This window comes from Rhincodon typus, chromosome 1 (assembly GCF_021869965.1).
Source record: "Rhincodon typus isolate 14 chromosome 1, sRhiTyp1.1, whole genome shotgun sequence".
Taxonomy (NCBI): domain Eukaryota; kingdom Metazoa; phylum Chordata; class Chondrichthyes; order Orectolobiformes; family Rhincodontidae; genus Rhincodon; species Rhincodon typus.
The window spans coordinates 10,670,398-10,697,524 of NC_063332.1; the positions used below are offsets into that span (position 1 = coordinate 10,670,398).

The window sequence follows — 27,127 nt, forward strand, 5'->3', positions numbered from 1 at the left end:
ATCATTGATTCCTAAACTTTGGTTCCTGTCTGTCAGCCAAGGATAGTTGTGTTTATTTGTTGAGGCATTGAATATAAGATCAAAGAAGTTACGGTGAAGCTGTGCAAGATGTTAGTTAGATCACAGCTGGAGTACTGTGTGCAGTTCTGGCCACTGTACTACAGGAAGGATGTGATTACACTGGATTTAAGAGAAAATGAGGAAGGTCCCTCTTCCTGAAGAACCATTTCAGTTTTAGAAACTTAGAAATTTCCGCAAGTTTTGTTGAAGTCACAAATGAATCTATCCATAAATTGTTAGGGTGGGATTAGACATTGCAAAAACTACCAAAACCTGTAACATATCAATGTGATGCCGAGACTACTTCTTTGAACTAACAATGAGTGAAGAGTGCGAAGGGGTAATTTATCTGTTGGTCTTGTTAGAAACAAGATGTTATGCTGACTGAAATAAGAACAGACAGGAAAATTGGCCCTTTCAACCAAATGGATTGGCAGCAACTTGCTTCAGATCTGTTCTTAGTCAAGGCCTCAGTAAGAGTTGAGAAATTGAATACTTAATAAAGCCAATAAATGCAACCTGAACCACTTTAAAGCAGTCGTCTGGCTTCATGCCTGTAATTTAAACTATTTCCAAACTACTTAAAACATTGTACTTGGCTCTCTTGGAGAGAGAAGGGACTCTCCAATTTTAATTATCTCTGCCAATACCATCGAACGGATTATCTGATGTTTTAGCCTCATTCGTTTCCATGGAACCTTGCCGTTCACAAACTGGCATTTACCTACAAAACAGCAGTGATCCCAATTTAAACATAATTCATTGGCTGTGAACTACTTTGGGACAGCTGGAGTATAAATTAAAACTCATACTTTATTTAAAGCAGTGCTATTCAAGTCAAAACAGTGCTAGATGTGTGGGTGTTAAAAGAGCAATAAATAGATTTTATTCAGAGGCTCGTGGGTGAATGCATTCAGGGAACACAAAATTAGCATGCAGGTACAGCATGCAATTCGAAAGGCGAATGGTGTGCTGGCTTTTTTTATAAGGAGTTGACCCCGACCAAGTGTTGCAGATGTCCAGGACTACGTGCTGAGGGACACACTAAAGCTGCACTAAAGCCAAGGTGCAGCTGTGAAAGATCACTATCTAAGGTCTTTCTGCTGAAGTTAAATGAACATAGAACACAGAACAGTACAGCACAGTACAGGCCCTTCGGCCCACGAAGTTGTGCTGAACTTTTACCCTAAACCTAAGGCCTATCTAACCTCCACCCCTACCTTATACTATCATCCATATGCCTATCTAATAGCCGCATAAATGCCCCTAATGAGGCCGACTCCACTACCCTCTCCGGCAATGCATTCCACGCCCCTACCACTCTCTGAGTAAAGAACCTACCTCTGACGTCTCCTCTATATCTACCTCCACTCACTTGAAAACTATGCCCCCTCGTAGTAGCTACCTCCACCCTAGGAAAAAGTCCCTGGCTGTCCACTATATCTATACCTCTGATCAATTTGTACACCTCTATCAAGTCACCTTTCATCCTTCGTCATTCTAAAGAGAAAAGCCCTAGCTCTCTCAACCTTTCCTCGTAAGACCTTCCCTCCATTCCAGATAACATCCTGGTAAATCTCCTCTGCACCTTTTCCAATGCTTCCACATCTTTCCTGTAATGAGGCTACCAGAACTGGACACAATACTCCAGATGTGGCTGAACCAGGATTTTGTACAGCTGGAGCATAACTTCACGGCTCTTGGACTCAATCCCTCTATTAATGAAAGCTAAAATGAGAGTCCATTAACTTATCGGACCCTCCCGATGCCTCAAATATGTGTCAATATTGTCTTGTACAAGTAAGAATTGCCTTTGGTTTGTTTCTGGATAGAGTCAAACTCCAATGTTTGTTCGTTTCTTCATATACTACTGCACAGAATCAAATTATGTATGCTTATAGAAGTATTTTTAGGAATAAAGTATATTTTTAAAATAAAAAAAAACTGCTGGCTTATATTGGAAGGGGATTGATGTACATGGAAAATGCAGTCCTCTGGGGTTTGATGATAGCATACCTAGAATACTGTGTGCAGTTTTAAGGAAAGAAATTGGAGGCATAGGATTGAAGGTTCATTAGATTAGTCTCTGGGATGAGAAGGCTGTCCTATAATAGGATGATGCTTCAATTAGGACTATACTATCGGAAAAATAGAGGACATATCATCTCAGTAAAGCATGTATGATTTTGATGGAGCTTGACAGGGTAAAATATTTTAATTTTTATTTCTGATATTTGAGAGAAGACTACTTCAACTAGGTAAAAACCAAAAGAAGCGAGGATGCTGTAAGTCAGAAGCAAAAATAGAGATTGCTGGAAAAGCTCAGCAGATCTGGCAGGATCTGTGGGGAGAAATCAGAGTTAACTCCAGTTCTGAGGAAAGTCTCTCAACCCACAACATTAATTTTGATTTCTCTCCACAGATGCTGCCAGTCCTACTGAGCTTTTCCAGCAATCTCAGGCAAGAAAGAGAAATAAAATGTGGGAGAGAAAGGTTAGACAGAAAAGGAAACGTAACAAAAATGAAAATAAAAATTTAAAATTTGACATCTTAAAATAATCCATATCCTGAACGAGTAAGACTCTACACAGAGTGATCTAGGGGTGCAGATACATAATTCTTTGAAGTTTGCATCACCTATAGACAAGGTGGTTAAAAAGGCATTTGGCACACTTGCCTTCATTGCTCAGTCCTCTTGAGTATATGAGTTGGGATGTTATGTTGAGGTTGTGCATAACTTTGGCGAGGCCTCTTCCAGCATACTGTGTCCAGTTCTGGTCACCCAGTTAAAGGAAGGATATTATCAAGCTGGAGAGGGTTCAGAGGAGATTTACCAGGATGTTGCTGGGTATGGAATGTTTGAGTCATAAAGATAGACTGGAGCACAGCAAGTTGAGAGCTGACCTGATATAAGTTTATAAAATAATAAGAAGTATAAATAGAGTTAAAGATAGTTGTCTTTTCTCTAGAATGGGGGATTTCAAGACTGGGAGCACATCCTTGAGGTGAGAGGAGACAGATTTTTAAAAAAGATATGAGAGGCAATAGGTTTTACACAGAGGGTGGTTTGCATGTGGAATGAACTTCCTGACGAAGTGGTGGATTTGGGTACAATTACAATGTTTAAAACACATTTGGAAAAGTGTGTGAATAGGACAGGTTTGGAGGAATATGGGCCAGGAGCAGATAGGTGGGACTAGTTTAGTTTGGGATTATGTTTGGCATGGACTGGTTGGACCGAAGTGTCTGTTTCCGAGCTATATGACTCTGTGACTTATAAATGTTCACTTTCTGGGCAAGAGAGATTGTCTGGTAATCATTTTTAATTATTATGCCACTATTAATCACAAATTTTAACATTTTGGAGAGATAAATTGGGAATAAATATGTACAACTGCTTCATGAAAAAAATAGGGAGTTTTGTGAGGCTAATGAGAGAGAAGGGAAACTCAACGAGTGATTTGTACCAGTTGGCAATTCACTGGTGTAACTCTTCCACACCACAAGTGTTTGATTGATGTACATGGCAATAAAACTGTGTGCCATTCAAGCAATGTTGTATTTTCAACAAAGTTTGGCCCATTGACTCTAATCTTAGCGCCTAATTCTTAATATTATTTTCTTCTTCAGGTATTTATTTAATATATCCCATAGAGTCCGGATGGCCTGTTTCAATAGCCATTTGTTCCAGTGAAAAATGACAATAACTGCCCTTTAAAATAATATATTGCCTAGAAAGCATCTGAGACATGAAGATATAATAGGTGCCATTTGGATGCAAGATCTTTCTATCCAGTTTTGCTTGTAAATTTATAATCCTTTGTTACAGGCTCATTGAGCGTGGAAATAATCTACCTTTCAGCAACCTGCCAGTTGTTCTTTGATTTCCATGCAGCGTTTTTATAGATCTCTTTGATTTCTATTTAATTTTGGGCAAGAACATCATAAATTGTATTCCGCGAACCAAATTGTTCAACTCTCAGCTGTTTTTTTCGGTTCTCTGCTCATTTTCATCTGGTGGAAATCCTCTTACTCTTCCATATCCAGTGCAGGGGTCAGTACTTTTAAATAAAACAAAACAAATCAACGAGAATTGTCTTTTTAAAAAAAAAATAAGCTCCCAGGGTTAATGGCATTCTGGACTGGCTGATGCAGACTTGGCTAATTAACATTCAGTCCAAACCACAGCAGAGACAATGTACGAAATCATATAGTTCACCACAGCTAATCTGATATTCGACATGAAATATTCAACTGATTCAACTCAAGTACAGTGGATATTTACACTGCAGTCCAGCAGTCAAAAGTTAAAATCCCAGTGGAAAATATCGTATCCACATGACAGCAGTAAGTGACAAAGCTGAATTGTTCCATCAATTTGTAGCCTTCTCTCAAATCACTGTTGCCCACATCTGCCCCCTCTTCCAACCTCTCTTCCAGCTGCACTGACACAAATAGGGTCATTACCCATGGATTGGAAAGCCTACGGGGGTGTCTGATTTTATGCAAAACTATTGTCCCAACTTATTTCTAAAACCGTTTGACAAATGCTTCAAAAAAGAATGTCAATTGGCTTTCTGCTAAACAGTTTTCCTGTTCCAAGTCTCTGAATCCTGTTCAGCAATTCTGGCGATGTTCTTGCATTATTGTTTATGAGGTAATTCTGTGCTATGACAATGCTCATAGACAACTGTTTTAAAAAAAACCTTATGGTAGAGCTAATGCACTGAGAGTTTCTAGAACAAAGTGCATTTGTTTTAAACAAATGAGGAGCTTACATTTATATAATGCTTTTCTCAGCCTTGGGGCATACCAAAATTTTTCAGTGTCAACTGTAACTCACGCATACACCCACACACAGGTTCACAAATCAAGGCAATGTTGAGGGACCCCCATACTGCCTTTCAGAGAAGACATGAAGTGGAGTCCCACCACCTCTCCCTGTTCGGTGGATATGAAAGATTCCACCTTTTGAAACGGAACAGGAAGCTACGCTCACGGTTTTCTAATTAACAAATTATTCAATTCATAACGCATTGCTGTTTGCTGAGTGAAAATTTTCTGCGGTATTTCCTACATTACAACAGTGACCACACTGCAAAAGTGAAAGAACTTTGAGACTGCTGGTGGTTGTGAAAGTGCTATACGAATGCACATCTTTCTTTACAGAGTCAACAGAGTACAGCTGAAGTGTTGTCACTTCACTGAAGCATGAAGGATGATTAAAAGACTCAGTCAATTGTCTTCAACAAGACTGAAACACATCAGGAATAAAAACAAAAACAAACAAGAGTGCCTTCAACAAGATTGAAAGACATCAGAACAGTTCAGAGTAAACAGCTGTTTAAATTTAGACTCTTCTGATTGGAAGTAGCAAGATGAACTGCAGTGATCTCATCCATCCCCAAGTTCCTTTGTGTTTTACTTCAGTGTGAGCTTGTTAGGCGATAAATCTGGCTGGTTGTTTAGCCTGAACAATGCGGTCTAACAGCGCAGTGATTTAACCTCTATTTACAAAGTCAAGTGTTAACCCTTTACTCTGCACCAATCTCATCCAATGGAAAGAAAATGTAGCTCAGACATGGCAAGGTCATGTATCACGACCACTCAGTATACACAACACTGCGATGGGAAACAGCTTCATGCAGAACAAACTTGAAAACCTTCCCAATCATGTGTTGGCTTCCAGCTTCACAACCGTTCTTAGAATTCAGAGCTGCTGACTTGTGAACTGTCATAACTGCCTGCCATCTGAATCCAAACTGACTCCACTCACCCAACCCTAGAATGCTTGACATACCCAGCCTTGGACTCAAAACCCCTGACCTGACCATTCCCCTCTGCCCCATGCCAACCCACAGCCTTTGCTCACGTACCTTGCATCCTACTTTCCATCCTTATGGCACCCTCACACATATGTCACCTGATTCCCTGCTGCCTTTGCATTTGATACCCTACTCATCACCTGCCTGGCACCCTGTACCCTCACCCTACCCAGTCTAGCCCTCACCACCTGGCACCTTCCACCATACCCCCTCACCCACCCGGCAGCCTTTGACAACTCAGCTGTTATCAAATGGCTTCAGGACCCTTAAAAGAGTCATACAGCATGGAAAACAGAACCTTCGGTCCAACCAGTCCATGCTGACCATAATCTCAAACTAAACTAGTCCCACCTGCCTATGCTTGGTCCACATCTCTCCAAACCTCTCTCATTCGTGTATTTTTAAATGTTGTAATTGTACCCGCATCCACCACTTCCTCTGGAAGTTCGTTCCACATGCGAACCACCCTCTGTGTAAAAAAATTGTCCCTCATGTCTTTTATAAATCTTTCTCCTCTCAACTTGAAGATATGCCCCCGAGTCCTGAAATCCCCCATCCTAGGGAAAACACACCTGCCAATCACCTCATAGACACCCCTCCTGATTTTGTAAATCTCTATAACGTCACCTCTCAACCTCTTGCGTTCCAGTGAAAGAAGTCCCATTCTATCCACCCTCTCCCTTTAACTCAAACCTTCCATTCCCAGCAAATCTTTTCTGAACACCTTCCAATTGAATAACACATTTCCTATAGCTGGACGACCAGAACTGCACACGGTACTCCAGAAGAGGTCCCACCAACGTCCTCTAGAACCTCAACAAGACTCTGTATCTGAACCCAATAATATCCACCATAGCTCCATGACCCTTAACACCCTTACCCAAAAATAAATACTAACAACCAATCAACTGTTCACTTTTATCAAAATCTGATGCCTTAAGGACTTGAATAGCACACAAAGCTAGTATTGGAAAAAAAAACTGACCACTTCAGAACTGCCTGTATGGCCTCCTGACCTAGACTTGCCTCCTTTATCTGGGAAGCTTCTCAGTTCCAAAGTTCAGATGGATAACTCCTCTGAAGGTAACTTTTTTTTTTGTGTATATAGAATGGGAAATACTGTCTCTGGACCAGATCAGGAAATATGGACCCATCTGTTCTGGAGTTGTGGATGAAGGGGTAACTATTGGCTAGAAAACTGGGAGAATGTCTCAAGTTCTTCAGAATTTTTAAGATATTCATTCACACGATGCAGGTGTCAATCGCTGGGCCAGCAGCCATAATTACTCCAAGGGCAGTTCAGAGTCAACCACATTGCTGTGGGTCTAAAGTTACATGTAGGCCAGACCAGATAAGGATGGCAGATTTCCTTCTCTAAAGGACATAAGTGAACATTTGACAGTGGTTTCATGATCATTGTTAAATTCATAATTCCAGATTTGTATTGAATTCAAATTCCACCATCTGCCATGGCCAGATTTGAATCCAGGTGCCCAGAACACTACCTGGGTCTCTGGAATATTAGTCTAGTGATAATACATGGCATTGTGAGACTCTAGAGTCCACCTGAGAAAGTATTCAACCAGATGTTTTTGTATCTTGGGACTGCATATTTTTTGAACCAGGATGAGGATGTCCAAGACCTCATTTCACAATAATCCAAACATGAAGTCAATCATTGAAGGGCTATCCCATGAACCTCACCTGATTCTAGAGGTGAAACACCAAAACACATTCCCTCATTTCATAACCAAAAGGAAATCGTTCTGTGATGGATCCCAGAGAGGTAAATGAATGGCCTTTTTTAAAAACTCTACCATTGTTCTAGCCAGCTCTGTATTGCATGCTTTCATCAGAGTCAACAAAATTGCCAACGGAGACATGTGGACAAAATATTCACTCTGATCTCTTCACTCTGCAGACTCAATGGTTAGTCACATCCAAAAGGAGGAAGAACTGAGCTTGCTCACTCACCATGTACAGCTGTTTCCAGATGTTGGACCATTCCCTCAAGGTGGTTGTGATTTCTTGCACCAGGGGCATCTCCTTTGAGACAATGTTCTCCTGATTACTGGAGAAACAAGGAGAGCTCATGTTAAACCCCAGCACACCATAAAGCCACAGCGCAGTTACAGATAAAGAAATCCCTTTGATCAATTGACCCCTGCACTTCCTAGATGTTTGCCCACACAATCTTCTGTCATTCAACCGTTTCTTAAAAGGAGCTAAAATTCAAACTGGTGATAAAGGCTACAGGGGAATAGAGTCATAGAGATTAACAGCACAGAAACAGACCGGACGGTCCAACTCATCCATGCCAACCAAATATCTTAAATTAATCTAGTCCCATTTGCGAGCATTTGGCCCATATACCTCCAAACCCTTCCTACTCATATACCCATCCAGATGCCTTTTAAATGTTGTAACCAGCCTCCACAAGTTCCTCTGGCAGTTCATTCCATACACGCACCACCCTCTGCATGAAAAAGTTGCCCCTTAAGTCTCTTTTAAATTTTTCCTCTCACAACTTAAACCAATTCCCTTTAGTTTTGGACTCCCCTACCCTGTGGAAAAGATCTTGGCTATTTACCCTATCCATCATGATTTTATAAACCTCTATAAGGTCACCCCTCAGCCTCCTACACTCCAGGGAAAAGAGCCCTGGCCTATTCAGCCTCTCGCTCTCGCTCAAACCCTCCAACCCCAGCAACATCGTTGTAAATCTTTTCTGCATCAAGCTCAGAGTTCATGAGGGGTCGTGTTCGGATTTTGTAACCATGGTTGACTGAGCATCTGTACCAATTAGTGAGTGGCACAGTGGTTAGCACTGCTGCCTCACAGTGCCAGGGACCCAGGTTCAATTCCACCCTTAGGTGACTATCTGTGTGGAGTTTGCACATTCTCCCCATGTCTAGCAATGGTTTCATCTGGGTGCTCTAGTTTCCTCCCACAGTCCAAAGATGTGCAGGTGAGGTGGATTGGATGTGCTAAATTGCCTGTAGTGTTCAGGGATGTGTAGGTTAGGGGATGGATCTGGGTGGGATGAACTGAGGGTCAGTGTGGACTTGTTGGGCTGAAGGACCTGTTTCCACACTGTAGGGATTTTATGATCTATTTACTGCACTATTACGCAATCCCAGCTATACTCAAATATTTTACAGATTTACTGCTATCGTCTCTGTCAGGCAAAGTCACTAATTCTCAGTCAAGGGAAGAAATCCAAAACATCAATAGTTTCAACAACAGCTCCAACTAATATGCAGTCTGTTAATATATTATATTTTCTTTCGTTTCACCGTCCCCCACAAATCTCCATTTCGGCCATATCATAATGATGGTAAGTTCTGAAATAAGGCCCAAGTTACAATTGGGCAACACTTTTGCAGGTCACAGCAGAGGTTGAAGTGATCTTCAAGTGAGGCAGATTTTACTGACTGCAGTGACGGGCCCAACCACTGTCTGGAGAGCAGGGGGCAACTTTGCTGTAGCCATTCAACTCCCCCCATCCCAACACAATTTATGAATCAGGCAATCCACTGATTGGTGATGGACTCCTCAGGGGTGGGGAGTCTCCCACCTTCGAGAGCTATTGTCCCAGCTACACCAGTAGCAGCTATCCAATTAGCCCATGCCGGAGCCCTGAGGGAAAGACAGAATTTCCATTGCAAATCTGTGCAAGGACAGAAGGGAGGTTTTTTAAAAATTCATTCACAGGATGAGGGCAGTGTTAGATAGGCCAGCATTTGATGCCCATCCCAAGGGGCAGTGAAGACTCAACTTCATTACTGTGGGTCTAGAGTCACATGTGGGCCAGACCTGGTAAGGATGGCAGTTTCCTTCCCTAAAGGCACTGAAAGTGAACCAGATTTGATTTGTTATTATCACATGTACCTAGGTACAGTGAAAAGTTTTGTTTTGTGTGCAGATCATACCATACAAAGTGCTTAAGGGTAATAGACCAGAGTGAGGATTACAATGTTACAGCTGCAGGGAAGGTGCACAAAGAGCGCAGTCAACATTAAATTTGAAATTTGGGAGGTCCATCCAGAAGTCTAATAACAGCGGGGAAAAAGTTGTTGTTCAATCTGTTGGTACGTACGTTTAAGTTTTTCTATCTTCTGCCCGACAGAAGAGGTGGAAAGAGATTATAACTGGGGTGGGATAATGTTGACTGCCTTTCCGAGGCAGTGAAAAGTATAGATGGAGTCCATGGATAGAAGGTTGCCTTGTGTGATGGACTGGGCTGTGTTCACAACTCTCTGTAGTTTCTTACGGTCCTGGGAAGAGCAGTTGCCATATCAAGCCGTGATGTATCCGAGTAGAATATTTTCTATGATGCATCTACAAAAATTGGTTGGAGTTTTTACAGACATGCCGAATTTCCTTAACCTCCTGAGGAAGTAGAGGTGGTATTTCCAACAATCAGCAATTAAGAGTCATCATCAGACTCTTAATTCCAGATTGTTAGTGAATTCAACTTTGCCATGGCAGGACTTGAACCCAAGTCTCAGAACATTACCTGGGTCTCTGGATTAATAGTCCAGTGAGAATACCACTAGACCACCACCTCCCCTTAACTTAACAGAAAGGCGGGGCTGGGGGTTCTTCAATGTGTTGATAGGCCTTGATATTGTTAGATACAAGCTACCAAATAGTAAAAACCACCCCTCCCTTAATAGGCCTCATGCACCCCTCCGACACATTAGAGGGTAAGGCCTTTGAGTGGCCAACAGAATTGACCTCCAGATGGGAAGTCCATCCTCAGCACTTTCCACTTGGGCTTAATTGTGGATGAGAGGAATCCAATGAGTTCTTAACTCTACATTTGCCACCCCCTCCAGCACCCCATCTCTTGAAGTTGCATTAAATGCCCCCTGTGATTTTCCTACTGTTCCCCCCAATCAAGCGCACACACAGCTGATCAATGGCTTCCATTTTGTTACAATTATCTTTTCATTTGAAGATCAAACACCTCAGAAGTGCACCTGAAGCTGATCTCTAAATTGAGAATTGGCTGCACATGGATGAACATATTGTGTCTGTAATGCTCCCAGGTTTGGTGTCAATCATTAGGGTCGAGGGTCATTTAAGTAAGCAATCAGACTGGAAACTCAGTAACAAATGTATTTGCTTAATGTGTGGCCAGCATTGGTCAGTGACTATCACCCTCAGCTCTGAGTCAGAGGTCACTGGTTCAAAGCACCACACACTCTGAATGCTTTAAGCCCATAGTATGGGCCTCCTGGTGCAGTAGATAGACCAACAATGCACTTAAGAGAATTCCAGGATGTTGTCAGGGCTGGAGGTTTTTTATTATGAAGAGAGATTGGACACATTGGGGTTGCTTTCCTTGGAGCATAGGAGACTGGTTGAGATGTATAAAATTATGAGGAGCATAGATAAGGTAGACAGGAAGAAACTTTTCCCCTTGGTGGAGGGATGAAGGGATCAATGACCAGGGGGTTCAGAGGAGATGTGAGGTGGGAAGCTGAAACTCATTGCCAGTAACAATGTTGAGGCAGAAAACGCCACAGCATTTAAGCATTGGGAGGTGATGGCCCAGTGGTATTATTGCTGGACTGCTAATCCAGAGACTCTCAACATTCTGGGGTAGTAGGAACTGCAGATGCTGGAGAATCTGAGATAAGAAGGTGTAGAGCTGGATGAACACAGCAGGCCAAGCAGCATCACAGGAGCAGGAAAGCTGACGTTTCGGGCTTAGAAGGGTCTAGGCCCGAAATGTCAGCTTTCCTGCTCCTCTGATAACATTCTGGGGCCCCAGGTTCAAATCCTACCATAGCAGATGGTAGAAATTGAATTCAATAAATATCTGGAATTAACAATCTAATGATGACCATGAATCGATTGTCAGGAAAAACCCATCTGGCTCACTAACGTCCTTTAGGGAAGGAAATCTGCCATCTTCACCTGGTCTGACCTACATGTGACTGCAGACCCACAGCAATGTAGGTGACTCTTAACTGTTAGGGATGGGCAATTAAAGCTGCCTAGCCATCGATGCCCTCATCCTGTGAATGAATAAATAAACTTGTACGCTTGTGATGCCTAGACATACAAGGTTTTGGGCCAAGTGCTGGGATTAGAATAGTTAGGTGGTTGATTTTTGACTGCACAGACTCAATGGGCTGAGGTGCCTTGTTCTGTGTTGTAGATCTCTATGACTAGATACTGCTGAGCATTCCAAGTGGTTCCTGTATTTATCTCAGATTTCCAACTCCTCCAGCAACTAGTTTCTGGTTACACACTTTTCAAGTGTTGTTGCTGTAAATGTACATGGCAACCAAATGTCCTCAAATGCAACACGCCCATATGCAGGGTTTGGGGCACAGGAGGAGGGAGGCACATTTTGTTTTTAATACAGATGGATAACTACTGGATTGTCTGCCTGTTATACCGCTACATGAGATTTCAGATACAGGGGGAGGTGATGGCCTAGTGGTATTGTCACTGGAATGTTAATTCAGTGACCCAGGTCATGTTCTGGGTACCCAGGCCTGAATCCCATCACGGCAGATGGTGGAATTTGAATTCAATAAATATCTGGAATTAAGAGTCTAAATGATGATCATGAATCCATTGTCGATAAAACATCTGGTTCTCTTATGCCCTTTCAGGAAGGAAACTGGCATCTTTACCTGGTCTGAACTAAATGTGACTCCAGACCCACTGCAATGTGGTTGACTCTTAAATGCCCTCTGGGCAATTAGGGATGGGCAATAAATGCTGGCCTAACCAATGAGGCCCAAATCCTGTGAATTAATTTAAAAAACTGATTCCAGTCCCAGCTCCAGTAAATTGGGAAAAAACAACTACCCCACACCCCCCCTCTAATTTGTTCTGAAAGCAATTGCAGAATAAATTGGTTTAACACCCACCCCCCTAGAAGACACGTTGCTATCAGTGCAGAACTCCAAATTCCACCATCCGCTATGGCAGGATTTGAACCCAGATCAGTACATCTATGGATAATACCACTCGGCTATGACCTCCCCTGCTTATAGGATACACTGCCTGGAAATGTGATGGAGGGTCAATTGAGGCACTTAAGAGGGAATTGGATGGTCAGTTGGATAGACATGCTGGAATAAATTGGGAAAAGGCAGGAGATTGGCACTAGATAATAGAACTGGTGCAGACATCATGAGCTGAATGGTTTATTTCCGCAATACGACAGTTCTGTAATGAGCAAGGGAAACATTAGCCCTGTGTTTCTCTCCTTGTAGCTGCTGCTAAATCTGTCGACTGCAATGTCTACATTAGCTTGAGAAGTACTTAATTTACTGCAAAGGGCTTGTGGGGGTCACCCTGAGGAAGCTATGAAAATCATCCCCTTCTACTCCAGTAGCTTCAATAAACTAGAGTCAGATTCAGTGAGGAACATGGTGGTCCGGGGTTGGCACTGGGGCTTGGGAGGTTCTATACTCAAGCAATAAAGCAAAGGAGTTACCCATCCAATGCAACAGTCTAAATAGAAAAATAGAATAGAATTATAAATGTAAAAAGGAAACAACAAGATAGGAAGCAACATTTACATTTCCACATGTAATGTATTCGAAGGATAAGGTTCTATGAAACTACTGTAATGAATAATTAAGGAATTAGATATGTGGGAGTACATTAAATTGGAATTGCTAACAAACAGTGATGGTCAAGGACAAGAGCACAAAATGATTTTTTTCATCAAATTGCTGCCCATGACAACAATTGGATTTGCAAATTCAATAATACAGGCTGGTGACTTGAATGTAGAATGCCTTCAATCTAACTTTTAATATTACGCTAATAGTAAAATTACAAGCAGAATCAGGAGCGCATCTTCCAATCACGGCTCCTTTATTTCATAGTTGCCCATAGGCTTGAATAAAAAGTTTACTTCACGAACAAGGGACTGCTCAGACCCTGGAGTGATGTCTGCTCTCTTTCGAATGCTGCCTACCGAGGAACATAGAACATGGAACAGTACAGCACAGTACAGGCCCTTCGGCCCACAATGTTGTGCCGACCTATTATCCTATTAAGATCAATCTACCCTGCATACCCTACATTTTAGTATCCTCCATGTGCCTACCCAAGATTCGCTTAAAAGTCTCTAAAGTATCTGACTCCACTACCACTGCCGGCAGCGCATTCCACACACCCACCACTCTCTGTGTGAAGAACCTACCTCTGACATCTCCCCATACCTTCCTCCAATCACCTTAAAATTATGCCCCCTTGCAATAGTCATTTCCACTCTGGGAAAAAGTCTCTGGCTATCCACTCTATCTATGCCTCTCATCATCTTGTACACCTCTATCAAGTCACCTCTCATCCTTCTTTGCTCCAATGAGAAAAGCCCTAGCTCCCTCAACCTTTCCTCATAAGACCTGCCCTTCAGTCCAGGCACGTTCTTCCCAGATGTTTAACTTTAATGGATGGCCATCCGATAAACCAATTTTTATCCTATTCTTTGCGTTCCAGGCCAAACACCACTCATTGAATCTATTGAATACATGGGTCATGTTTCCAATAATAACCAGCTGATAGGAACCATCTTTCTTGCTGAACCAAAAAAAACCTACTCTTCAAATCCGATCAAATTACCAACCTCTCTGCGTCAACTCTTCAAACAAATGGGCACCGTGTAGTTTTGCGATTACCTTTCTGATCTAAGAAAACATGTTATCCTCTCTCTGAAACAGAATTTAGACATCACCCCCCAACCTCCAACTTTCTTGATTCCTGGACGCAATAAGCTTCAGGTCTCAAACTGAGATCACTTCAAACATTTCAAAGCAATTACGACAGATGATGCTCATTTGAAAGTTTTAAGCTCATAATTTTTTTTTCTGACAGAGAAACAGAAAAAGGCCATTTGGCCCTTTGAGCCTGCTCTGTTATTCAATATGATCAAGGCTGATCACCTTGACTCAGTATTCTGTTGCTGCTTTCTCCCTTGCCCTTTGACCCCTTTAGGCCTAAGAACTAAATCTATCTCTCTCTTGAAAGTGTTCAACGTTTTGGCCTCAACTGCTTTGTGTGGTGGAGAATTTTACATTTTAACAAAGCTGGAGGGCTGTGCTCTAGATAAGTCTGAAACTCCATTTATTTCTGGCCTAATTCAGGAGGCATCAGTTACCATTCGCTTCCCAAAATGACATTTCCTTTATTGGTATATAAAATTCTTGTTCATAGATCATAGAATCCCTATAGTGTGGAAACAGGCCCTTCGGCCCAACAAGTCCACACTGACCCTTGGAGCATCCCACCCAGACGCATTCCCCTATAACCCACCTAATCTACACACCCCTGAACACTAGGGGCAATTTAGCATGGCCAATACACCTATCCTGCACATTGCTGGACTGTGGGAGGAAACCGGAGCACTCGGAGGAAACCTACACAGACACGGGGAGAATGTGCAAACTGCACACAGACAGTCGCCCGAGGTTGGAATTGAACCTGGGTCCCTGGTGCTGTGAGCCAACAATGCTAACCACTAAACCTAACCATCTCTTTCATTGATGGGGTGTGGCAAAACTAGCATTCCTTGTTCACCCCAGAGAAGGAAAAGCTTGGCACAATGGACATTTCAACTCTGCCATTGGGAGTGGGAAAGCAGACAGGATGGTGGGTATAAAACTGGGTGCCATGGCAATCATGCTATGAATGCCGCCTATACATCTCTGCTTATGTTTTATTAGCAGCAGAGTGAGGCATTGGGAAGCCAGCACACCCATTAGCCAATTCCGGCCCCTAAGATAAGGCTCCCCTCCTGTCTCTACTAGGTTGTGTTTTTCAAAGGAAATGAGAGATGGGTAATAAATCCTGGCAGTTCCTTGGACTCTTGCTCCCAATTGATCTAGTTGATTAACATTTCTCATCAATTTTCTGATTTGATTTTGATTTGATTTATTGTTGTCATATGTACCGAGATACAGTGAAAAGTGTTGTTTGGCATGCTCTACAGGCAGATCATACCATAGAAAGCGCATTCGGGTAACAGAACAGAGTGCAGAATACAGTGTTACAGCCGCAGAGAAGGTGCAGAGAGAGAGAGAGATCAGAATTAACTTTTGATAGGTCCGTTCAAAAACGGGGAAGAAGCTGTCCTTGAATCTATTCATACATATATTCAAACTTTTATATCTTCTGCCCAATGGGAGAGGGTGAAAGAGAGTATAACCAGGGTGGGAGGTGTTTTTGGCTATGTTGGTTGCTGAATAAAGAGATTGTTAGATTCTCTATTGCTGGAGATGGGCTTGACACTTGTGTTGCACTGATATAGAATAAATGATACCAGTTCACTTAATTTCTCAACTTGCCTTTTACTAGGGGATAATGTCATCGCAATTCCTGGCAGCTGTCTGTCACCCCACTGGTTTTCACATTAGTTTATTGTTCACATCTTTTATATCTACTGAAACAGGCAAAAGGAGCTTTGGTTTCACTTCTCATCTGAAAGATGGCACCTTTGACGATGCAGCAGTGCTTTAGTACTAAAATGAGTCTCGTCTAGGTGTCAAATTCTGAAGCAGGATTTGAACACACAGCTGATGGAATTCACACCTCCACAGCAGAATACAAAACAGGTTTCGTGGTTTTAGTATGTGAGTGCAAAGTCATTGTGAAGTTGTCAGGTTTACTCAAAAGCAGCCTGCTCCAACAGACATTGAGGAACATAGCACATCCATTTCTAGGGTATGCACAGCAGGTGGAGCTTTACTCTGCATTGAAACATGCAGTTAGCTGTGAGCTGGACCTGCTGCATGTTGTCATTGAGAGGCAAGTTGTTAACTTTTGATCTCTGCGATAGGCAGGCAAGAAGGTGAGGTGCAGTTAAAGGCGTTTTGCTTCAGATCTCACCCACTGCGATTTTAAATGGAAAAAGATTGGGTCCTTCTTTACATGGTAGATTGGGTACTGATGTCAGTTTGCTGTTGATTTAAGTGAAGATGCTGTGGTGTTTGTGGGTTGCACAATGGTGTTGCCTATCCTCTTTCCTTTGACTGACTCCAAGGGCCTAATTGACTTATAATGGGAGGTGATACCCCACGACTGAGACTTAACATGAAGAGGTTCATGTTAACACGATGCAATTTATTGTAGGATTATTACATTGTATGACAAGTTTTATTAGTGAGATAAACATGACTACTAAGACTATGAGGTGATCTGCATACAGGTCATCACTCCACAAGATCCTAAGATATACAGTCTTATCCCCATTCAAGATTGAGGGGAACTTAATACAGTCTCCAGCATTAATCCTTAATCATGAGTCTGAAGTGTTATCCTTACTGTTAAAATTTTGACAGGGTGGATACAAAAATGATTTTCATTTTGTGGGAAAATATAGAAACAGGGCCCATGGTTTAAAATTAGGGTGTTCCCATTTAAGGCAGAGATTGGATGTATTTTTCCTCACAGGGTTTCCTGAATCTTTGGAATATTCTTTCTCAAAAGGAGGTAGAAGAAGAATGTTTGAATATTTGTTAACAGAGGGAGATAAATTCCACCCAAGTAAGGGAGTGAAATGTTATCTGCAGTAGGCAGGAATGTGGAGTAAATCATGATCAGCCACAATCTATTGAATGGCAGAGCAGGCTTGAAGGGCTGAATGGCCTACTCCTGCACCTAATTTACACTTTCATATGTTGCCAACAAACCACTTTCTTTCCCCAGAATTAACATACGTTCATTTACATACATTTACCACCAACTCATATCGCCACTAGACTCTGACTTCACAAATTTCTTTGGAGTTGGTAGATAGGTAGGTCTTTGGAATGAGGACTAATGACCTTAACTCTGAGGCTGAACCTCCATGGTCTGCAGGGTTTGGACATGGCAGCATTCATGAGAGATCTTGTTACTCAGTGGCTGTGAGCCTTTGGATATCATTGAATGGGTTCAAAGCAGAGTCTGACATATTTCTAAATACTAACCATGTAAAGTGTGGTGGGAATAGTGTTTGAAAATAACTTTGAAATGGACGATCAGTCATAATTCTAGCTAATGGCCCATCAGGCTTAAAGGACTGAATGACCTACTCTTGTTCCTACGTTTATCATGGGGTACATGCAAATTAATTACTGGTGAATGATTATTTTGTAATGAGATGAGATTCCTGTGGTTCTTCCATATTACTCCCTCAACTGTACGGACCACCACCTCATGAATGAATCATTGTTAATCCTCAAGTATTCCTGATATATCTTGCCTAGGACCTGTTGGGCAGCAAAGGTGGAATGGTCAAGCCTTTTGTCAAACACCAGCGAATCATCTATAATTGAGAACTGGTGATCTTCAAAACAGGTTTTCATGTACAATCCAATGGGCAATTGAACTGGCCAAAATTCAACACAACACTGATGAATGGCAACACATTCTTGGTCCTTTTGTTCCTATGTTATTCAATCAAACCTGTTTTGATTTGCTGACTACGGTATCAGTCTGTCCTGAGTATACAATTCAATTTCACTGACAAATTCCTCATTGTTTGTTTGGTTATGGCTTGTCAAGGTGACGATTAAATCATTGTAGCTTCCCTGACCATATTTTATCTCATAAGCGAACCTCAACATCAAGTATAAATCTCTGTCCGTGGAGGTACCCATGCCAACTCTCTTATTTAATTTTGAGATCAATGTCTCCGGTCCATTGCAATGAATACTTTCAAGCCAAGAGTCTCTGAGTCTGACAATGCTTTGAGTGCAAAGTACACTTGTTTCTCACACTAATCTACTCACTCCTGAAAAGTCATTGTTGCTGTGAACTGAAGCGTCCATAGCTATTATAGCAGGAAAGGATGGATTACAGAGGGGTGGCGCAGCTGTAGATGACACTGTGGCCTTGATCTTTCGAAAAGTATCTTCTTTATGCAAGTCCCAGCACCAATCTTGACAGTTTGCCTCAAAGGTTCATGTGTAGTTGCATCAGCAACCAGTTGACCATGTCTAGAAATCTCTGCAGGTCATGATTTCAGAGCTGGAAACTTCTCAACTGTCTTCATTTTCTGTGGATCTGGAATTATTTCATCCTCATCAGCAAATGCGTTCCAAGAAAAGAATTGATTCCTTCGAATATTCACTCTGGTCATTGAGCAAATGTCCTTCAGGCTGTTTATACCTACATGCAACCCCTGACCATGTTCCTCAACATATTTTCCCCATGGCTCAATATGTCAGCCATGTTGCAGATGACACTTTATAAACTGTTGCAAAATACAGGACACAGTCTTTTGAAAAATCTCTGAGGCTGAGGCAATCTCGAACGGAAGACTGTTGGCGCAAAACCATCCAAATGGAATAATAGTGTAGTCTTGATTGTCTGTCTAATTGATCCTGCAAGAACTCAACTTTAATGGAAACTCCACTTTTAGACAATTTGGCTAAACTCTCACCTACTGCGGACCAGAGGGCAAATTTCTCTCATGATGACCATGTTGAGTCGTGTTGGGTTAATGAATATTCTAATGGATCTGTCAGGTTTGGGTAAAGTTACGCTGACCAAACACCATTCAGTTGGCTTTGACATCAGGAGACTGACACCCACTGAAGCCATTTCCCTCAAGTTGCTTCTGAACTTCATTAATTACATGGAATCTTTCTTCCTTTTCCTTCTAGCATTCTAGTTTTAAGTGCTGATGAGTTATATATTGGCAAAGTTGGGCAGAATTGGGTAAATCAAGCCCTTCAGACATACCACAACCACTGAGGAGTCAAATTCTCCCTGCCCCCAAATTCAGGTCTCCGAAATGGAAAATTTCGTTTCCAGAACTAATGCATCCGTAATCCTGGAGGTTTTTAAAAACCACACGCATCACTGTCAGATCCACCTGAGCAACATGCCAACAAGTCAATGGGGTACAAGAACCATAAAAGAGACTTACCCTCTGATCTCAACAGCTGCATTCTTGATGTGAATGACTGAGGCAGGAAATATTCCCTGTGGAGAGAGCACAGAATTGTTGTCCAGAGATAATGTTTGATTGCAGACATGAAGGACACAAAAGACATTCATAAATGATTTGGAATGTGAACATAGGAGGGAAAGTTAGCAAGTTTGCAGATGACACCAAAATTGGAGGTGTGGTGGACAGTGAAGAAGATTATCTCAGAGTACCATGGGACCTTGATCAGATTGGCAATGGGCCAAGGTGTGGCAAATGGAGTTTCATGTAGATAAATGCGAGGCACTAGACTTTGGAAAGGCAAATCAGGGGAGGAATTATACACTTAATGGTAAAGTCCTGGGGAGTGTTGCTGAACAAAGAGACCTTGGAGTGAAGGTTCATAGTTCCTTGAAAGTAGAGGTAGGGTAGATAGGGTAATGAAGAAGTCATTTGGTATGCTTGCCTTTATTGGTCACTGCATTGAGTATAGGAGTTGGGAGATCATGTTGCGGCTGTAGAGGACATAGGTGAGGCCATTACTGGAGTCCTGCATGCAATTCTGGTCTCCCTTCTATGGGAAGGATGTTGTGAAACTTGTAAGGGTTCAGAAAAGATTTACAAGGATGTTGCCAGGGTTGGAGGGTTTGAGCTAGAGAGAGAGGCTGAATACACTGGAGCTATTTCCCTGGAGCATCAGAGGCTGACTTTGAAGAGGTTTGTAAAACCAACAGGAGCATGGATAGAGTGAATAGCAAAGTTTTTTTTCCCGGGGGGCGGTGGGGGGGGGTGGGGGGGGATACTCCGAAACTTGAGGGCATAGCTTTAAGGTGAGAGAGGAAAGATTTAAAAGGGATTTAAGGGCCAACTTTTTTCACACAGAGGGTGGTGCGTGTGTGGAATGTGGTGCCAGAAGAAGTGGTTGAGGATGGTACAATTACAACATTTAAAAGGCATCTGGACGGGTACACGAATAGGAAGGGTTTAGAGGGATACAGGCCAAATGCTGGCAAATGGGACTAGATTAATTTAGGATATCTGCTCGGCACGGACGAGTTGGAGTGAGGGGTCTGTTTCTGTGCTGTACAGCTCTATGACTCTTTGAATTTAAGATATTCAATGATGGTTAATTTATGGAACTGCAAATGCATTAAATAACATTTGACATTCTATTTGACTGCTTATATTGTTTTAAATCAATCGTCATCTATTATTAGTCTGAGGAAAGTTTCAGAATATTCTATTTAAGACTTACTACAAACAAAAGAAGGCCATTTGATCCTAACAGTGTGTTCCACCACACATTCACCTTTGACTGTGGTCTCAAATCCACTTTCCTCTCTGTGCTGTTTAAAGCCTAACTCCCTTATCCATCAAAAATCCATCTAACTCAGCTTTCAATCAATTTAAAGGCATATCTTCTACTCCCCTCTGGGGAAGACAAAATTCCACTGACAGACAATCCTTTGAGATAAGCAATTCTCCTCATCTCTATCTTAAAAGGGAGGGTGTAGCAGTCTGAGTCAAAGATAGTACCATTGCCCCTAAACAAGTCCCTGAATCAGAATCTATACAGTAAGAGGTGGGATATAGGAGATTATAGACTTCCAAATACTGGGGTAGGGTAGAAGAGAGGAGTTGTAGGCAGATTATGCAAACCTACAGGGCAAGCAGTGTTGTGATAGTTGATGATTTAATTTACCTTACAGTAGACTGGGGGACACGGAAGGGGAGAATTTCCTGCAATATGTACAAGAGAATTTTCTGGATCAGGACACTTCCAGTCCTACCAGGGAGGGAGTTCTGCCAGATCTGGTCCTAGGAAACAGACAGGCCAAGTGGAGAACAGAGTGAGGGAACATGTGGAAAATATTGATCATAAAATAATAAAGGGTCAATATTAGTTGGTGAAAGATAACAATCAGTCAATGATTAAGATTCCAGACTAGAAAGGGACAGATTTTAAAGGGTCTAAACGTTGGGCTGGAGCATGTCCAATTAATTGGAAATGCATTTTGGTGGATAAAACAGTCGAAAAATGGTACAATTTCAAATGTGAGATGAATAGGGTGTAACCTCTGTTCATACCCACAAGATGTAAATACGGGGCACCCAAAGTTGGACTACCCTGGATGACTAAGGATAATGATGAGAAAATGTAGAAGAGAAAGGAGGCATATGATGCATACATATGAGAACGGGTCTGTAGTTCCCCTCCATGACACACAACTTGTTGACGCGGAATTATAACGCCATTACTTCGGTGTTACTGGGTCAAAATCCTGGAACCCTGACAGCACTGTGTGTGTAACTATCTCAGGTCGACCTTTTGTGGTTACTTCTAATGGTCTACTGCAGAAATCTCCAGTAGAGGTTTACAATTGTTTATTCAATCGTACACAGAATTCATCTGAGACTCACTGAAATCATACTCGATCAAGTAGAGCACTAAATGCTGGCCCAGTCAATGACATCCTATGAACGAGTAAGTTATCACCCTTTTGAACAATAAATGAACCTTTATTTACCCCTTAACAATGCACTTTCAGTTCTGAAGAAGTCATATTGGACTCAAACCATTAGCCCTGCTTATACATCCACAGATGCTGTTAGACCTGTTCAGTTTCTCCAGAACTTTCTGCTTTTATTCCAGCCTCCACACTATTTTGCTTTTATATCCATTCTTAACATCTGCTCAGATTCATATTCAATATCTTCCTTCTCGATGTAACTGTGTGCATTTTTGCTTCCTTTCTCTTCCTATTTCAAGTTTCATTGCTTTCATGCAGAGTGGAAATTTACATTTTTATTATATATTTAAGTGTCCAAAAAAACTGTATGTTTGAAGACTTTCATCTTTCTCAGTTTCTGGTCAAGTTAAATAATACCTTGATTCTAAATAGTGCCACAGTTAAGTGGCAATGATTTTGGAGCAAATAAATTGGATGACAAATATTGCAGAGGATGGAAATCTGTATTAAAAGCAGAAAATGTTGGACATACTCAAAGAGCTGACAATATTTGTGGAGGGAGATTTACCCTTCCATCCATTTCCCTGACTTTGTAACAGGCATTATTTTAGTACAATCGCTTATTATTTTGAGCTTCCAGCTTTAATTCTGTTGCTTTCTCTACCAATGTGGATTTGCCAATGTTGGACTGGGGTGGACAAAGTCAGAAGTTGCACGACACCAGGTTATAGTCCAACAGGTTTAATTGAAATCACAAACTTTTGAAGCACTGCTCCTTCATCACCTGACCTGTGTTCTAATGTATTCTCCTTTAAGATACAATTTTAACATTTTTTAAAAGTTCTAATTGCTTAAATAGGGTAGACTTTTGCTTTATGCACTCATGCTAATGAACTGTCAGCATGTTTTACAATTCTCTCGAATTATGTTTTCATTGAAGTCAACCTTGCAAATGCCAATTCCTTATCATCCATTTTACACTAACGCACAAAGTCAGAATTTACCTCAACATGGACTTTGTTGTCAAACTAAGTTAAGTGTGATTAATATTAACATGTTTGCACATAACCTGTCTTGACAAGTCGGATCTTTTGGCTCAATGCCACAGAGGAACTTATGTCACATTCCAGATGTTATCGGTTGGACACTCTTCCTGCTACACTTGCTAGCACTTCCTGTTCAGAGAACTTTGGACAGGAAAAGGATAAGTAATAATTACTTGTTCTCTCAAACATGAACTGAAGATAGAGAAACCAAAATTTCCATTAAACAATCCTCCCTTTTCTCCGCACTGAGGGGCATTGATCATGTCTCCAGAGATGGAGCTCCATGTATTGCTAGCTGCCTTACACATATCAAGTGGTGGTGAACCTAGACAATGACAAAGCGATGATGACATGCTAATCGACTACGGAGGGCATCACTGTTAGAAACTGTGCAATCAGCTCATAATAGAACAGCTCTCTAAAAATGTGCATGGGCACATTTCCACGTTGTGAGCCTGTCCTGCTTTCTGCTTGGGTAATGCTTCCTTTCTCTCTGCTGAGAACACACACAGCCACTGAGTGATTAATTGTGTCAGCTTACAGATGCATTTAAAACAAAGTTAGCTCTGGAGCTGGATGAGAAGAGGAAAGAAATATATGACAGAATCAAAGTGTTACAACACAGAAGGAGGCCCATTGTGCTTGCACCAACTCGTGAAACAAGATCATTACCAAGTACCAAGCTCTGGATTTATCCCTGTCATGTCCTTGCACATTATTTTTATCCAGATAATCACCCAGTGCTGTCATGAAGGCCTTAATTGAACCTGCCTCCACCACATTTCCAGGAAGTGCATTCCATACCCTAAATATTTGGGGAGTGAAAATATTTTTCCTCACTTCTTTTTATTCATTCATAGCATGAGGGTGTCGCTGGCTAGCCCAGCATTTATTGCCCATCCCTAACTGCCCAAAATGCAGTTCAGAGTCAACCACATTGCTGTGGGTCTGGAGTCACATGTAGGCCACACCAGGTAAGGATGGCAGTTTCCTTCCCTAAAGGGCATTAGTGAACCAGATGGGTTTTTCTCCCAACAATTGACAGTGAATTCACAGTCACCATCAGACCCTTAATTCCAGATATTTATTGAACTCAAATTCCACCATCTGCCGTGGTGGGATTCGAACCCGGGTCACCAGAATGTTAACTGGGTCTCTGGATTAACAGTCCAGCAATAATATCACTAAGCCATCATCTTCCACCTTCACCCTTTTTCTTTTGCATATAATTTAAAAACTATGCCCTCTTTCTAGCTCTTTTTATCAGTAGGAACAGTCTCTCCCTATCTACTCTATTCAACTCATTTGTAACTTTGAAAACCTCTATCTCTCAGCCTTGTTTTTTCCAAGAAAAACATTTTTGACTTCTTCAAACTTTCCTCTTAACTGAGGTTCCTCATTCTTTGAGCCATTCTCGTAAACTGCTTCCACCCTGTCTCCAGTGCATTTACATCCTTCCTATAATGTAGCACCCAGAACTGTACACAATACTCCAATTGAGGTCTAATAAATGTCTTATACAAATTCAACATCCTCACTCTTAAACTCTACGCCCCTATTAATAAAGCAGACAACCCCATAAGCTTTAGTTACTGCTCTCTCTACTTGTCCTGCCACTTTCAATCATCTGTGCACATATAGAACTATAGAATTGTATTTTTTTATTTTATATTATATTTCAATGTTATTCTTCCCAAAGTGCATAATGTCACACTTCTCAGCATTGAAAATCATCTGCCATCTATTTGCCCACTCCACCAACTCCTTCTGGAGATCTACACTGTCCTCCTTACAGTCCACATTTCTTCTGAGTTGCATGTCATTTCCACACTTTGTGTAGGTGGCATGATGCCTCAGTGGTTAGCACTGCCGCCTGACAGTACCAGAGACCTGGGTTCAGTTTCAAACTTGGTTAAAGGTCTGTGTAGTGTTTGCACATTCTCCCTGTGTTTATGTTGGTTTCTTCTGAGTTCTCTAGTTTTCTCCCACAGTCAAAGATATGTGGGTTAGGTTGATTGGCCATGCTAAATCGTCCATAGTGACCAGGGATGTGCTGGCTAGGTAGATTAGTTATGGCTGTGGCTGAGTTGGGTGGTCTTTGGAGGGTCAGTACAGGCTCAATGGGCCAAATGGCCTCATTCTGCACTGTGGAGATTCTATGATTAGGAAGTGCTCCCAGATCATTAACGTATATCATGTAAAAACAAGCGCCTCAATACTAACCTCTGCTGAGGTCCAGTACAAACTGTCCTCCAGCCCAAAAATGATCCTTTGACCAAATATTGATGGTGTTTGATGATGTAAAATGGGAGTGTCTTCATGTAGCACCAGTACGAATTAGTTGGGCCAAACAGCCTGTTTCTCATCCTGGTCTCCCTCCTATAGGAGAAATGTTGTGCAACTAGAAAGGGTTCAGAAAAGATTTAAAAGGGTGTTGCCAGGGTTTGAGGGTTTGAGATAAAGGGAGAGACTAAATAGGCTGGGGATGGAGCGTTGGAGGCTGAGGGGTAACCTTATCGAGGTTTATGAAAACATGAGGGACATGGATAGGGTAAATAGACTAGGTCTGTTCCCCAGGATGGGGGAGGTCAAAACTAGAGGGCATAGGTTTAAGGTGAAAGGGGAAAGATATCAACAGGACCTGAGGGGCAACTTTTTCTCATAAAGAGTAGTGCATGTTTGGAATCAGCTGCCAGAATAAGTGGTGGAGGCTAGTACAATTACAACATTTAAAAGGCATCTGGATGGGTATATGAATAGGAAGGGTTTAGATGGATATGGGTCAAATGTTGGCAAATGGGACTGGATTAATTTAGGATATCTGGTCAGCATGGATGAGTTGGACCGAAGGGTCTGTTTCCGTGTTGTACATCTCTATGACTCTGTAAATCTCTTTTAAACGCATCTGTGTCAGTGATTGTGTTTTGACGATGTCCACCAAACCCAACTGGGAAGGTGTGGAAATTCGGAGGTTCATCTTAAACCCTGACTCGTCTGTACATAGATCCGGTATCACATTGCAACATAGGGGGCCATCACTTCTTTCTCTCTACGCTTTTCATAGGCGGATAAATCCAGATAGAAAGGAACTATTTCCTCTGGTGGGGGAATCCAGAAGGAGACGTTCCCTACATTCAGGTCTTGCTGGGACAGAACCTTGATGACATCTGACCAGTAATCCTGACAATATCTCAGCACAAGGCCCTTCTACACTGGAAAAAGAAAGTCAGGCCAATTCTAACATTGTCTCGAATGGCTGTTGATTATTTCAAATCCAACCCAGTACAAGTCATAAAGTCCAAACTAAACTGCAATTAAAAAGCTCAAATATTTCACATTATTCCCAGATTGTAACTAAAAACAAGCAACGTTCTTCATTCTAAAATTTTCTTTCCTGACGATTGATCTAATTTCTACGTCAGTTCTGTCTAACTAACAGAACAGGATGGGATAGAGAATTGTGGGGATGGTGTAAAGAGACTTCATTTAGTCAAATCAAGAGAGTGGGCAAACAAATGGCAGATGCAATATAATGTGGCTAAATGTGAAATTATACACCTCGGTGTAAAAACAGAAAGGATAAGCCTTATTCACATGGCGGTATATTGAGAGTGTGGATGTACAAAGGGAGCTGGATGTTCTTGCACACCACTCGATGAAAGTAGACAGGGAATTGCAGGAAGCAATTAAGAAGGCAAGTGGTCAGTCTTATTGCAGTTATACAGGGCCGTGGTGAGACCACACTTGCAGTATTGTGTGCAGTCTTGGTCTCCCTCCCTACTTGACATAGAGAGTGTGCAAAGGTTCTACATCACAATAGAATCCCTACAA

The 27,127-nt window shown here is 41.8% G+C and overlaps 1 protein-coding gene across 1 annotated transcript in view; it reads right to left on the minus strand.

Moving 5' to 3' along the window:
- The window catches only part of LOC109931733 (dedicator of cytokinesis protein 1-like), a 1,067,415-nt gene that overhangs the window by 955,924 nt on the left and 84,364 nt on the right, over positions 1-27,127 (minus strand). Inside the window, exons 4-5 of the mRNA XM_048601800.1 lie at positions 19,780-19,835; positions 7,860-7,956 (exon numbers count right to left, since the gene is read on the minus strand). Of these exons, the coding sequence (XP_048457757.1) occupies positions 7,860-7,956; positions 19,780-19,835 (153 nt within the window). The remainder of the gene's footprint in view (positions 1-7,859; positions 7,957-19,779; positions 19,836-27,127) is intronic.